This window comes from Petaurus breviceps, unplaced genomic scaffold (assembly GCF_028583685.1).
Source record: "Petaurus breviceps papuanus isolate PSGF00001 unplaced genomic scaffold, PetGlider_PUasm1.0 90760, whole genome shotgun sequence".
NCBI classification, from domain to species: Eukaryota; Metazoa; Chordata; class Mammalia; order Diprotodontia; family Petauridae; genus Petaurus; species Petaurus breviceps.
The window spans coordinates 2,409,192-2,423,896 of NW_027187338.1; the positions used below are offsets into that span (position 1 = coordinate 2,409,192).

The 14,705-nt window shown below is 36.6% G+C and overlaps 1 protein-coding gene across 11 annotated transcripts in view; it reads left to right on the plus strand.

The window, feature by feature from the left end:
* The window catches only part of ZMYM4 (zinc finger MYM-type containing 4), a 135,641-nt gene that overhangs the window by 95,268 nt on the left and 25,668 nt on the right, over positions 1 to 14,705 (plus strand). For all 11 annotated transcript variants that reach the window (XM_069067908.1, XM_069067905.1, XM_069067907.1 and 8 more), the window contains 4 exons: positions 4,820 to 4,973; positions 5,688 to 5,822; positions 6,000 to 6,037; positions 7,070 to 7,214. In XM_069067908.1, the coding sequence (XP_068924009.1) occupies positions 4,820 to 4,973; positions 5,688 to 5,822; positions 6,000 to 6,037; positions 7,070 to 7,214 (472 nt within the window). The remainder of the gene's footprint in view (positions 1 to 4,819; positions 4,974 to 5,687; positions 5,823 to 5,999; positions 6,038 to 7,069; positions 7,215 to 14,705) is intronic.

Below are 14,705 nucleotides of genomic sequence, written 5' to 3' on the forward strand. Positions count from 1 at the left end.
CTGTTCTTCAGTCCTACCAACCTTTAGTATTTTCCTAGGCTCTGCCCTCTGTTCCAGCTACCCTCTCCTTCTGCCTATTTTTGACCCTTGGTGATCCAGTTCCATTCTCTTCTGCTTTTGAAAGCCTCTTCTTATCATATCCCTGTAGGGCACCTGGGTGACGTGATAGGACATAGAGTGCTGGTCCTGGGGTAAAGAAGATTCATCTACCTGAGTTCAGATCTGGCCCAGAGACTCACTAGCTGTGTGGACCTGGGCGAGTCACTTAACCCTGTTTTCCTCAGTTTCCTGATTTATCAAATGAACTAGAAAAAGAAATGACAAATCACTTCATTGTCTTCACCAAGAAAACCCCAAATGGGATCAAGAAGAGTTAGACATGACTAAAGCAACTAAACATCAATCATGTCATATCTTCTTGTGAAGTGTGCTCTGCCAAGCCCTTCCCTGTGTTATTCTAATTATCTGCCTCCTTCGTTTCCACACATGTACTGTTGAACCTAGCCAAAGGAAGTCATATAGCCATACTGACTGGGTTCCCTACAAATTGAGGTTACCTAATCTCAGCTATGTTTTTACTTTGCTTTGATTGACCCTCTATTCAAACCCTTCTCTTTTCTCTTACCTTCAACAGCATCCCACCCTCTAAGCTGAGGACATTGTCTTATACTCTGCCCAAAAGATCAATGTCATTTGTCATAAAATCCTTTTCTCACCCAATTCCTCAAGATCATCCCTCAGGATCTCTAATGAAGAGATGACCCTTCTCCTTGCCAAGACCAAACCTTTTACATGTACTCTTTTCCATCCCTACAATCAAGCCCCAGATCTTCAGTCTTTCCCTTTTTATTCCTTGCTAGCTGCCACGCATGCCCCGATCTCATCCTTCACAATCACTGGGTCCTTCCTCAGTAGGTCACTAGTTATCATTAGGTATCTGGTGCCTTTGTCAGCCAGACTCCTTGAAAAAGCGGTCTATTCTCCTTATGGCCACTTGTCATTCTCTTCTAAACCTGCGGTCTGTCTTCTCTACACATCACATATAATGGCTTTTTCTCAGTCGCTCTCCTTCCCATCCCTCTGTTCTTCCCAGAATTTGACACCATCTCCAGGTTCTCACTCTTTTCTCAGGGTATTTGTCATAGTGTTCTTTCATGGTTCTCTCCTAACTGCTTATCCCAGTATTTTGCTACACCATTATCCCTGCTATTCACAGCTGTAGTGGGTGTACCACACACTTAAGATTCTATCCTGAGCCTTTTTTTCTTTATATTCTCTTACTTGGTCATTTTGTCATCACACCTGGGTTCAAATATGACTCCCAGATCAGTGTGTCCATTTCTAATCTCCTTTCTGATCTCCACTACAGACAGTTCTCTCTTTATGTAAGTGGACCATTCTGTAAACCTCTATGTAAAATGATTTTTATGTAGTGCGAATTTGCCTGAAGATGTGGAAAGGTAAGGAGGGAGGCTGGGAGAGGGCTGGCACATGGTTCAAGGACATAACGGGCTGGGGATAGAGAAGCAAGACAGGAGAGAACAGTTGATATGCAGGGTGGGGGACAGACATGTGTACCCAAGTGCAGATGGATGGAAGAAAGACATGTGGGAGGACTAGACATGTTGAATGAGTGGGTGGAGCCTGGGTAAAGGTCTCCTCAATGACAACAGAGGTCTCAAGCCAAGTCCCTGATGTGCTGGCATTGGTATTCTCTTAGCATGTCTCTTCTGCTTTCTCTTGGAGGTTTTTTTGTTTTGTTTTTAGGAATTCTTTTTAGTGGGGGATTGGGGATAGGGGGTGGTGAGAGACTGGAGTGCAGAGCTGAGAGGCAGGAGCTACTCCACACAGTGCTACACAGTAAAGTTAGTATAGGTTTCTTTGGGGAATGCCTGTTTGTTTTGTTTTGTTTTTCAGAATTCTGTACACAAAGTTAAATTTGTGTAATCTGAATTTACCTAAAGCAAATTTACATAAAGTGAGAACTGTCTGTACAGAGTCACCATCTGATCTGCCCATAGGATGTTTTGATCTTGAAATTAGGATCATCATTCCAGAATCAGAAAGGACCTTGGAATTCATCTATTCTATCTCAAGCTCACCGAGTCCAAAATGGAATTTATCTTTCCACCCAAACTCACTCTTCTTCCAGATATCACTGTCCTACCATTTGCCCAAATTTACAACTTTGGTGTCATGCTTCTCGCTCACCTCACATATGTCCACAGTGTTTATAGATTTCCTTCTCACCATATGCACAGCTATCACACTTGTTCAGACCCTCATAACTTCTTTTCTCAATTGTTGTAATAGTTCCCAACTTATCTCCTTCCCTCAGGTCTCTCCCTTTTCTAGGACATCTTCCCTTTAATTACCAAAGTGTTTTTTTCTGAAGCACAGACCTGACTCTGTCAGATCCCTTACACCTCTTCTGTTCCCCCTTCCCACCCTTAGTATCTACAATAGTTAACTATTACCTCAATAATTACAAATAAGTTCCTATAGTATTTAAAAGTTTTCACAGTGTGCCCACATCCAATCTTTCCAGTCTTTTTTTATATTACTCCCTTCCATGTCGTCTTTGGTCTGGCCATAATGATCTGGCTGTTCCTCATCTGAATCACTCTCCCACCTATACTTATGCTGTCTCCTGTGCTGGAAAGCTGTCCCTTCTCACCTTCACCTCTTGGAATCCCTGCCTTCCTGTCAGACTCTTCAAGCATCTCCAGCATGAAGCCCTTCCTGTCCTTTCAGCTGCCAGTACCTTCCCTCCCAAAGCCACCTTATATCAGCTTTGTATGTGTATTGTGTATCCTGATACATGTAAAGCATGTCTCCTTTTTAAAATGAAGCTCCTTCAGGCGTTTCACTTTTGTCTTTGTATCCCCGGCACTTAGTGAAGTTCCTGCCATAGAATAGGCAGTTAAGAAATAATTGATTTTGAAGATGAACTCTGTTCTCAGCATATAAATGTTCTTCTCTTCTGTATGGTATACAGGTAGTGAGTGGTAGAAGGGAGGCCACTAAAAAATAAGTGACACTAACTGCTCACTTTTCCTATGCTTTCTAACAACCAGTCAACGTGTTAAGTGTTTGCTTTGTGCCAGCATGGCGCTTTGATACATAAATACAAAAAACAAAACAATCCCTACTCACTCGTAAGTCAGTCAATGAATGTTTATTAAGGGCCTTCTGTGTGCCATGAACTGTGCTAAACGCTGGGGTTACAAAAAGAGGCCCTCTAGGAGCTCACAATCTAGTAGGGGAACTATTTAACATGTTAAAAAAAAAAAAAGCTGTGAGGGCTGGCTAGGTAGTGAAGTGAATTTAGAACACTGGCCCTGGAGTCAGGAGGATCTGAATTCAAATGTGGCCCAAGACACTTGATACTTACTATCTGTGTGACCTTGGGCAAGACACAGCCCCAGTTACCTTGCCTTCCTCCCTGCCCCCCAAAATGCTTAGAGAAATAAGGAATTTTTGTTCAAATGGAAGAGGCAACAAAGATAGATAGATAGATAGATAGATAGATAGATAGATAGATAGATAGATAGATAGATAGGTAGATAGGTAGATAGATATGCATAGTAGCCAAATATAAGTTGATTTGGAGGAGGAGGGGTCTACAAAGTCTTCCTGAAGAAGATGATGCTTGAACTATGTGTCTTAAAGGAAGAGGGGAGATTTTAAGGAGGAAGTTCAGTTCAGACATAGGGAGTGGCCCAAACAAAGGCATTAAAGACAACAGATAGAGTGTGACAAATGAAGCCTAGAGAGGATGTTGCATTGTAGTGTGTTGGAAGAGGGATAATGTCCTTTGAGGATGTAAAGCTAGGTTGTAAGGGGCTCTAAAAGGTAAACAGAAGAATTTCTATTTTTATGCTAGAGGCAATAAAAAGCCATTGGAGTTGATTGAATGAGTCACATGATCATATCTGTACTTAAGGGAAATTACTTTGACAGTAATGTATACAGTAGATTGGAGTAATGAGAGACTTGAGTCAGAGAGACCACCCTATAAGAAACTATTACAGTAATCTAGGTGAAAGGAGATGAGGCTTTGAACTAAGGTAGTAGTTGTGGGTGAATTTGTCTTTTATGCTGACTCTCTTTTCTGCTATAATACTGCTTTCTGTTTTTGTGATTATTTTTCTCCCACAAGCATTTTCCAGTCAGTTGGTAAACATTAACTTTGTGTCAGGCACTGTGCTATTCACTGAAGATCAAGAAACAAAAAATATGGTCCCTGCCCTCAAGGAGTTTACAATCCAGCAAGGAAGACAACATGCAAACAAACATACTTATAGCAAGCTACAGACAGAATAAATAGGAAATAATTAACAGAGGGAAGGCACTGGAATTAAGAGGGCAAGGTTTCCTTTAGGAGGTGGGATTTTAGTTGGGACCTAATGGAAGCCAGGGCAGTCAGTAATTAGAGTGGAAGAGGAAGAGCTTTCCAGCAGAGGGGACAGCCAGAGAAAATGCCCAGAGCCAAGGGTTGAAGTATCATGTTCCTGGAAAAAGAAGGAGGCCGTTGTCACTGGGTAGAAGAGAATGTGTCAGGGAGTAAGTTATAAGAAGACTTGAAGGTAGGAGGGGGCTAGGGGTTATAAAGGGCTTTGAATGCTAGAGGACTTTGTATTTGATGCTGGAAGGGATAGGGAGCCACTGGAGTTTATTGAGAAGGGAGAAAGGGAATGACATAGTTTGGCTTATGATGTAGGCATTTATAGAAATGGCTAGAAATATCTACTTATTAGAAATATCTACCTTGCAATGTAATTTTTCACTTCATCTCGGTCTCTTGTTTATTTCTTAGATGGCCAAGTGTGATGGTTGTAAGCGACAGGGTAAACTCAGTGAGTCCATGAAATGGCGAGGGGAAGTCAAACATTTTTGTAACCTGCTTTGTATATTGATGTTCTGTAATCAGCACAGTATATGTGACCCACCTACTCTTCAAAATAGTTCAGGTAATTGAACTTGGATATTAGTTCTATTTCTTATGAAATTTATTGAATTTACTTGACTTATTCAGTGAAATTAAAGAATTACAAGTCCTGTTAAGTGCTTACTTTCATGAGACAACATGAGATTTAGTATGTAATTATAAAGGTTTCCATCTTGAACTGACAGTTACATAAGCCAAATTTTTAAAACTTTTAGAGGATTAAATCATCATAAATGAATGTACTTACGTATATACTGAAAGGATTGGAAAAGGTATATATAAAACTATATTGACACATACATCAATGTATGTCTCCCACTGATCTTCTTGGTTGTCTTTGATAACCCTTGTTCTTGGCATTTGGAGTTTGTAATTTTAAATAACTAACTTTCAAACTCCAAAATAAGTTATTTTAAATAAGGCCCTACCTGCAAAACTTGTAAACTTCTTTGGGCCACAGATAGGTTAGACTAGAGACAGACAGGTTGCCATGGGTCACATGACAAACAAGACAGTGTACAGTGGCAACCCTAGTTTTTTCTCTGGCCTCCAGAAATCTTTTGGTGAGTCTCAGGTGGCCTATGGGCTGTGTTGGGTAGGCCTGACTTAAGGGGAAAAATTATCCTACCTAGAATTGAATATGGTTGGATATTTACAGCATTTCCAGAAGTAATGATTATTAAACTGTATCTTTGTGCCACTTAACATCAGGACTCCAATTTTGTTTTATTTTAAGTTTCCATGATGCCAAGTGCTTCAATTGCACCCCCTTCTCTAAGAAAAGATTCAACTCCAGTTATAGCCAATGTGGTATCTTTGGCAAGTACTCCTGCTGCCCAGCCCACGGTGAACTCTAACAATGTCTTGCAAGGTATGGACTGATTAAATCTTTTGAGGTTGAAAATTATAAATACAATTATTATAACATAGAATGATATATTTGTCCCTATTCAAAGATTTCCTTCTTATTCACTGACTTGAAAAGCATATTCATTGTTTTGTTTTATTCTAGTGTAAGAACTTAAATTTATATTCTTATTTCTAACAGGTGCTGTTCCTACTGTGACAGCAAAGATCATTGGAGATGTAAGTTCTATTTTTTAATGCTTTTACTATTATTGCTGCTCATATTTAAATATTATTTCTACTTAGCTACCATATATTTGAACATATTCCCAGTACACTTTTTTTCTCCTCTCTTCAAAATTGACAAAATTTATATTAAAATAGAAATAGACAAGCAACTAGTTAAACAGATCTCTCCTGGGTGGATTAGATTTGTCTTCCAAGTATGTTAGTCTTTTTTAATACTTCTAATTTTATGCATGTTAATTTTGTTTTCACATTTACTGCAAAAAAGTATTTCCTTCTTAAGTTTGAAAGAGTATACAGTATATGCTTCCCCCTAGTGGAATTCATACTGCAAATCACTGGTTCTTTCTGCTCTGGTTAATAGAAGTATTTTGAATCAACATGTTGAGCTTATTAGTTCACAGAAAATTAGGGCATCAGGCAATTCACTCATATATTGACCTATATTCTCTAAATTTTTAGTACTCTAATAATCTGTAGATTAAGCAGACCATATTCCTAATGTATTTATAATAGGAACAAAAATCTGCTTTAAGAATGCTTCCTTAAAAAAAAAAAAAACAATGCTTCTTTAGTTTCTCTCCAGTAACCTTCATGTTGCTTTCTTGTTATCTGGAAATGAAGCCAAATTCTTTTAAGATTCATAGTATAAGCAAACAACAATCCTGTAATCTTGTTAATCCCTTCATCTAACTTGTAGGAATGATGATTTTTCTCATTAAGTTAAACTGATTAGAATGGGAGTATAATGGAAGTTAAATGTACAACAACCTAGGATAACTTCTTTCCTATAACCACTCTTATTGGGCACTTGTATTAATGGCACTTGTGACATGATGTGCCTTTTCATTCTAGCAGACTTTCAGCCCCTGCACTACATGTTGAGGTATTATAATGATAAAGAAGATATTTTTCCTTCCTTCAAAGAGCTTAGTATCATATTGTTCAGATTTTTAAAATTAATTGTAATTGGTTTAAAATCATGGTTTCTTTAACAATCATGATTTCTTCATCTATTTTAACTAGGCAAGTACACAAACAGATGCCCTGAAACTTCCAACTACACAACCTCCTCGACTTTTAAAGAACAAAGCATTATTGTGCAAACCCATCACACAGACCAAGGCAACTTCCTGCAAACCACATACGCAAAACAAAGAATGCCAGACAGGTATGTATCCTTATCCTTCTCATATTTGGAGGATTTTTTTCCCTCTGTATTAATTTTAAAAGGAAATAAAGGTATTAAAAAGTGTTTTAATTTCAAGAATTACATTCATTATTTAATCCTCTTTGTCAGATACCTCATTTTACTTATTTTAACCGCCCTACTTGTGTTTGAGTTGTTTCATTTGCATAAACAGACTAAGACAGCTTTTGAATTTGTTCCAGTAATGTGTTTAATCATAAGATACACATATTTCAACTTTAGCATAGAAAGGTTAATAAAAACAAATTAGCAATTCAGTCATAAGAATTTTATATCAAGCCGCATTTTGGTTTGTGTAAGATTGTTTAATGGTTCAATAAAATCAGTCTTATTTGACAGGAATCTTTTTCTATATTTCCAGTTAATCTAATTGTGTTGGACAATCTCTTAAGTATATGTATGTGCATGAATATTTAGCATTCATTCAACTGGATTCATTGTTTTTATTTTTATATACATGCATACATATAAACTCAATAGGTCACTTTCAAATTTTAGTAAAATCATTAGCAACAAAATTTTGAAGCTGGAAAAGACCTCACATTATTAGTGCCTTATGTTTTTATATCATAATAATTTCCTGCTCACTATGTTAACAAAAACATTTGATCGAAACAGTGACAAAGCTCTTGCATTTGACAGTAATATACAACATTCTGCATTCACAGACACCTTTCCTCACCCTACCCCACTCCAAATTTCTGCTGAGAAAAGGGCTTTATCATCTTCAGGACCAAGATTGATTATTGAATTTGAACGGAATTTTTTGTATTTGTGTTGTTTTTCTATTGTAGTTATTGTGTATTTTGGTCTTCTGGCTCTACTATCTTTGTTTTGTGCTGGTTCATTCAAGTCTCCCCATATTTTTCTGACTGAATTCTTCGTTTTTGTCATTCCCTATGACATAATACTTTTCCATTACATTTATTTGTCACATTTTGTTCAGGCATTCCCCAGTCAGCAACTATTGACTTTTCCAATTTATTACTACCACAGGAAGTGCTGCTTCCAATATTTTGGCCATTGAAAGGACTGGGTTAAGTATATCGAGTGACATTTCTTACATAGATCTAAATTGTTTTTTTAAATGGTTTGACCAATTCATAGCTTAATCAATAGTGTATTATCATTAGTATTCCTTTCTTGACACAACCCCCTCTAACACTTAATTGTTCTCATCTTTGCCAATTTGATAGATGTGAGGTAAAGCCTCAGAGTTGTTTTAATTTCATGTCTATTATAATTAATGATTTGAAACATTTTTTTTGTATGGTTGTTGATAGTTCTCATTATTTTCAAGAACTGCTTCTTCATAATCTTTGTCCATTTGTCTCTTAAGAAATGACTCTTAAGTCTTGTATAATTGAGATTTCCTATCAATCTTGGACACTAGGCTTTTGTCAGAGATATTTAATATAAAACTTTGTTCCCAATCTTTTTTTTTGTTATTCTAGCTGCATTATTTTTAATAGATTTTAAGTGATATTTGTTTTTGTCACCTAAATGTCTCCTTCTGTTCCCTCCCATTTTCCTACATTGTATAAAAAAATAAGAGAGGAAAAAAGTCAGCAAAAAGAGATCAATATATCAAAAAGTCTAATGTCATATTCATTGTTGCCTACCTGTCAACTTCATCATGCCTCTACAAAGAAAGGGGCAAGAGAACTGACTTTGACATATCTTGTTTGGAGCCAAATTAATTGTTTCTTATAACACAGCCGTGTTTCATTATACTGATGAACCTTAATGTGTGTAGCCATTCTACAATCAGTGATCACCTTGTGACTCCTCAGTGGAATCTCTGAGCCAGAGGGTATTGGCATGTTAGCTTCTTTCTTTTTTTTTTTTTTTAAAGCAATCAGGATTAAGTAACTTGCTCAAGGTTACACGGCCAGTTATTTCTGGGTGTGGTGCTAAGTATCTGAGCCCTGATTTGATCCCCAGGTCATCCCAACACTGGGAGCCGGTGCTCTTACTGTGCTACCTAGCTGCCCCAGCTTCTTTCTTTACATAATTCCAAATTGCTCTCCAGAATGGTTACATTGATTCACTTTGCTACAGACAATGCTCTACAGTACATGTCTTTGTACAGTTTCTCCACCTTGACGATTCATGGTAGATAGACAAGATCCAGAAACAGTAATCCAAGATGGTGACCCAGTGTTGAATAAACCCAAGAATACAAACTGTCAACAAAGAGCCACTTGGAAAAACTTTAAGGCAGCTTGGCTAAAAATAGGTCTGGAGGAGTGTGTTGTACAATCTATCACTCTAATGTTCAATGAATATACATCCTAGAATAAAAGCATCACATTCTAATAGAATTAGCGAATAGGAGGAAATACTTTAGCTTATTGTTGGGATAGAATTCTTAGCAATACATGGAATAATGGGAATTCTAAAATGGGTATTTTTCTTTACACAAAAGACCTCACACTTTATAGTTGAAGAAGCTGAGAAAAGGAAAAGTTAAATGACTTTTAATCATACAGGTAGTTTTTAGACTATCCCATTGCCACTTCAGATTTAAGATGGTTTGAATCAAACAAATCTTTCTTTTTCTGAAAATAAAAACTTTGCCTCCCAACTTTTCTTTTTCTGTAAATGAAGCTATTACTCTCAGGCAAAACCCTTAAATTACCTTTGATTCATCTTAACCTTTTTATCCAGTCAGCCATCAAGTATCATTGTTTCTTTTTCAAAATATCTCATTCATTTCTTTCTTGTTCATTCTTCCTGTCATTGTCTACATCTAAGCAATGATCACCTTGTGCACAGATTATTATAATGGCTTACTAATACTGGTTTCCCTGCCTCTAGTCTCCACCTCCTATAGCCCATCTTTTATAGGGCTACCAAGTTAATTTGTTCATTAAATAAACTTTGTAGATCAGAAGTCTTCATTGTGTTATATTTTGTTTGGTTTCTTTCTTAGTATGTTTGTCCCTCCTGAAATACTTTTGCTGTCCTTTCCACTTTACTAAATCATTGTCATTCTTCAAAGACTAGTCTCTCTGTTCCGCAAAATTTTTCCCCAAATCTTTAAGGCCACATTTGTCTCTACCTTTTTATAACTTGTATAACATTTGACATACCTTCTTTTGTTAGTGGGTGGGAAGGAATTTCATTTATTTTGTTGTTTAATTAATATTTTTTATTTTGATAACAAGACATTTCCTTTTGATAACAACACTTCCTAAAAAAAACAAAAGCAATGTATATCTCCTTAAAAATTGGTGGGTTATTTTATTGTTTACAAAAAGGATGATGGACTCATAAATCTAGAACTAGTCTAATCCAAGTCTCTTATTTTAGAGCTGAGGAAACTAAGGTTAGGTGATATTCCATAGGTCACACAAGTAGTAGGTAACAAAAAGATAGTCCTTTAACTTGACAATATAATACTAACATTTATAATTATATTTGTCTGCAGTTTTATTGCATTACCATGTTGACATCTTTACTTTTTTGAAGTCATTGGGTATGCAGTTCTTTTGTCTCTATTTTAAAGCACTTTTTTGTTTCACTTCATATGAGTTAGCTCACATTTCTGAATTCTTCATATTCTTATTTGTTTTATTGTTTTACATTCATATACCAAATGTAATAATCCTTTTTATTTTATACACTACATAAATTCATCTATTCCTCAATTTTTAAACATTTTGTTTCTAGCTTTTTTCTCCCACAATGCTTTTTATGAATATTTTTATAAGCAAGGATATCTTTTGCTATCAGTTACCTTTATTTAGATATAGTCTCAGTAGTACAATCTATACATCAACGAGTTTGAATAATTTAAGAACTTTTCTTGCATTCATTTATTTTTCAGAAGAGTTGAACCAGTTGCTATCTCTGCCAGCAGTGAATTTAGTGCTCCTGTTTTCTTATAGCCCTTCCAACAATGAGTTTCCCATTTTTATTTTTACGCATCCTATACAGTATTTGGATGGGTGAGGGTGGATAATGTAAGACAACTGCTACTGGTCTTTACCTCCACAAATTCATGCTAATCTCCTAACTACAGAGAGGATCATTACTCATAGACTCTTCACTTGTTGATAAATGCTTATGCGATGGTAGGTACTGACTGTGGAGCTTAATCAGTAGGTGCTAAGAATCACAATTTATAAGTTGTAGCATTGTCCAGTGATTGGTGATGAGTGGACATACTACTGTAGGAACTGAATCAAATCAGTGCTGTCATTTCTTCATAAAGGAGAGTAGTAGGCAAAGGTACATTGCAGAAGTTGTCTCATAAGTTGTTTTTGGAGAGATAAGTAAAAGAGTTGGCTGAATTTGGTCTATTGTTCAGTGAGAAGCCATAAGAAGCGTCATTTCATGTGACAACTAGACATCTCAAATGGCAGTGTTTGTAATAATTATTTGCAACAAAATCCACCATGAAATAATTCCTTACCATACTAACTTTTGCTAAATAGGCACAGAAATTCTCTATAGTGTTCAATATGATCCTTCAGGTTAAATCAAGATATATTTTATGCAGTGACTTCATAGCAGATAGAGGGCCTTAAATGAGGACAGTGGAAAATATGTTGGAAAATGTGCTTGTGGAGTAATGTATGAGGTAGCCCAAAGACTTGTAGGCACAGATCTTATAATGATTTTTTTTTAGATAAAAGGCATTTAACATGACAAACACCGAATATCACCCAAAAATGAAATTATTTCAGTTATTAAAGCAAAGTTTGACATTAATATAAAGCTAGAAGAAAAAGAGAAATGAGGAGAAAAAAATGGGATATCTTTATACAAATTATTGATGCTTAAAAATGAGAAATGTATGGAATAAAAGATACTGCTATGAATTATAACAATTTCATAAGAAATTTAACTGATATATATCAGTTGCTATGAGTCAAGTCAGCAGGTGTTTATTAAGCATATACTATGTCTTGGGCACTGTTCTAAATGCAAGGGATACAAAGAAAGGCCAAAAACGGGTTTTGCCTCAAGGAACTCACAGTCTCATGAGGGAAACAACCAGCATGTGATAAAATACACATAAGATCTACACACGATCACTGAAGATAGCTAGAGAAGACACTCAGATTGAGAAAGTTAGGGAGATGAGGCCAAGTTACAAAGGGCTTTAAAAGCTAAATAGAGGATTTCATGTTTGATTCTGGATGTGATAGGGAACTACTAGACTTTTTGATTGTGACCAGACCCACACTTTTAGGAAGAATGATTTGGTAGCTTAGTGGGAGATAGACTTGAGGCAAAGAAACCAGCCAGCAAGTCACTGAAAATAGGCTAGGTGTCAGAGTGGTAGCAGTATCAGAGGAGAGAAGAAAGTATATATATTTTTTTAGGAATATTAATTCAGGAAGTTAGAATCAATAGAACTTGTCAACGGATTAGTTTTGGGGGGAAAGGAGTGAGCAATAGCAGAGATGGCACATCTGTTGACAGCATGGACGTCTAGGAGGGTGGTGGCATCCTCAAAAGCAATAGAAAAATTAAAAAAGAAGGGAAGGGGGAGGAAATAATGGGTTCAGTTTCAGCACGTTATATCAGACAATTATTAAGCACCTACTATGTCAGGAAATAACAAAGAGGCAAAAGATAGTCCCTGTCCTCGAGGAACTTACAGTCTAATGTGCAAGACAACATACAGACGAATATATGCAAAGCAAACTGTATACAGGATAAATAAGAAAACAGAAAAGGCACAAGAGGGACAGCTAGGTGGCTCAGTGAATAGAGCACTGGCCCTGGAGTCAGGAGGACCTGAGTTCAAATGCGGCCTCAGACACTTGACATACTTACTAGCTGTGTGACTTTGGGCAAGTCACTTAATTCCAAATGCCCTCCAAAAAGGCAAAACAAAAAAAAAAATGGATGCTAAAAAAAAATAATAAATTTAAAAGCACTAGAATTAGGGATTGGGAAAAACTTTCTGTAGAAGGTGGGCCTTAAAGGAAGCCAGAATAGTTAGGTAAAATTGAGAATCATTAGCATAGAGATAATATTTAAATCCATGAGAGCTGATGAGATCACCAAGTGAAGTAGTATGGATGCCCAGGACAGAATCCTGAGGGACCCCTACAGATAGAGGATATTAGCTGGAAGAGGACCCAGAGAAAGCAGTCAGGAGAGAATGATGTCCAGAAAACATGGAGAAAAGAGTGTTAAGGAAGAGGAATAGTATTAGAGGCTGTAGAGGGGTCAAAGAGAATGAGAATTGAGAAAAGGCCATTGAATTTGGCAACTAAGAGGTCATTAGTAACTTTAGAGAGAGGAGTTTGGGTGGGATGATTTATCTCTTAGAGGAAATGGGATGGAATGGAATAGCTTGAACAAGTACTAAGAACCTCAAAAAAACATACCTTAGGTTACCAATTCCTAGAATTCCTGGGAGGCCTGAAGTAGGCGTTTTTAGAAGGTAAAAACGGAATGAGAATGCTAGAGGAAAAAAGTAGGAAAGTAGTCAGAACTACGGAAGAAAGAACTGGGTAGGGAATTAACGGCTTGCCACAAGAGGTATTGCGACAAACAACAAACTCCCAGAAAATTAGAATGGGCCAAATATAAGCCAGTGATTTCATGAGGCAATAACAGATATTAAAGTCAAAGACTAGGGGGGGAAATAGAAGAACATCTAACCAAAAATAACTGATTTGGAAAATGGATTAAGGAGAAAAAAATTTAAGAATTATCAGACCACCTGAAATCTATGACCAAAGAAAAAGAAAGGCCAGAAACGGGTTTTCAACATCATATTTGAAGAAATCTTAAAAGAAAACTACTTGGATCTTTTAGAACCAGAGGGCAAAGAGGAAATAGAATCCTTTAGTCACCATCTCAAAGAAACCCTAAGTGAATACTCCCAGGAACATTAGAGCCAAAATCCAGATCTCCTATGTCATAGGAAAAAAATACTGTCATCATCCATGGAGGAGTGTTCAGGTTCACACCACATGATTTTAGCAGCTACCACAGTGAAGGAAGGAATAGGAAGTTTGGAATACACTATTCCAAAGGCAAAGGATATACCCTTATAACCAAGAATAATTTACTCAGCAAAACTGAATGTAATCCTACATTATAGTACTTCTGTGAACTATAGGATTTCCAAATCTTCCTTATGAAAAGATCAGAGCTGTATAGAAACTTTGAAGTTCAAACACAAGAGTTAAGAGAAACATAAAAATAAACTAGAAACTGAACAAGGAGAACAAATACAAAATTCTTATTCTCAGTATGGAAAGATGAGATGATAAATGTGGCCCCTCCAAATTCTGTTATCCCCAGAGGTCATAGATTGAGTTTCATTAGACAAAGCCTGGGAATGGTTTTATTATATCTTGGAGATTTTAAGAGAAGAATGGGGAGAGAGGGAAGAGGAATTATGTTAGAGGAAAAGAAAGGTTAGGGAAGATTATCTCACATAATCAAGGTGTACATCTATATTAATAAGGGGGATGA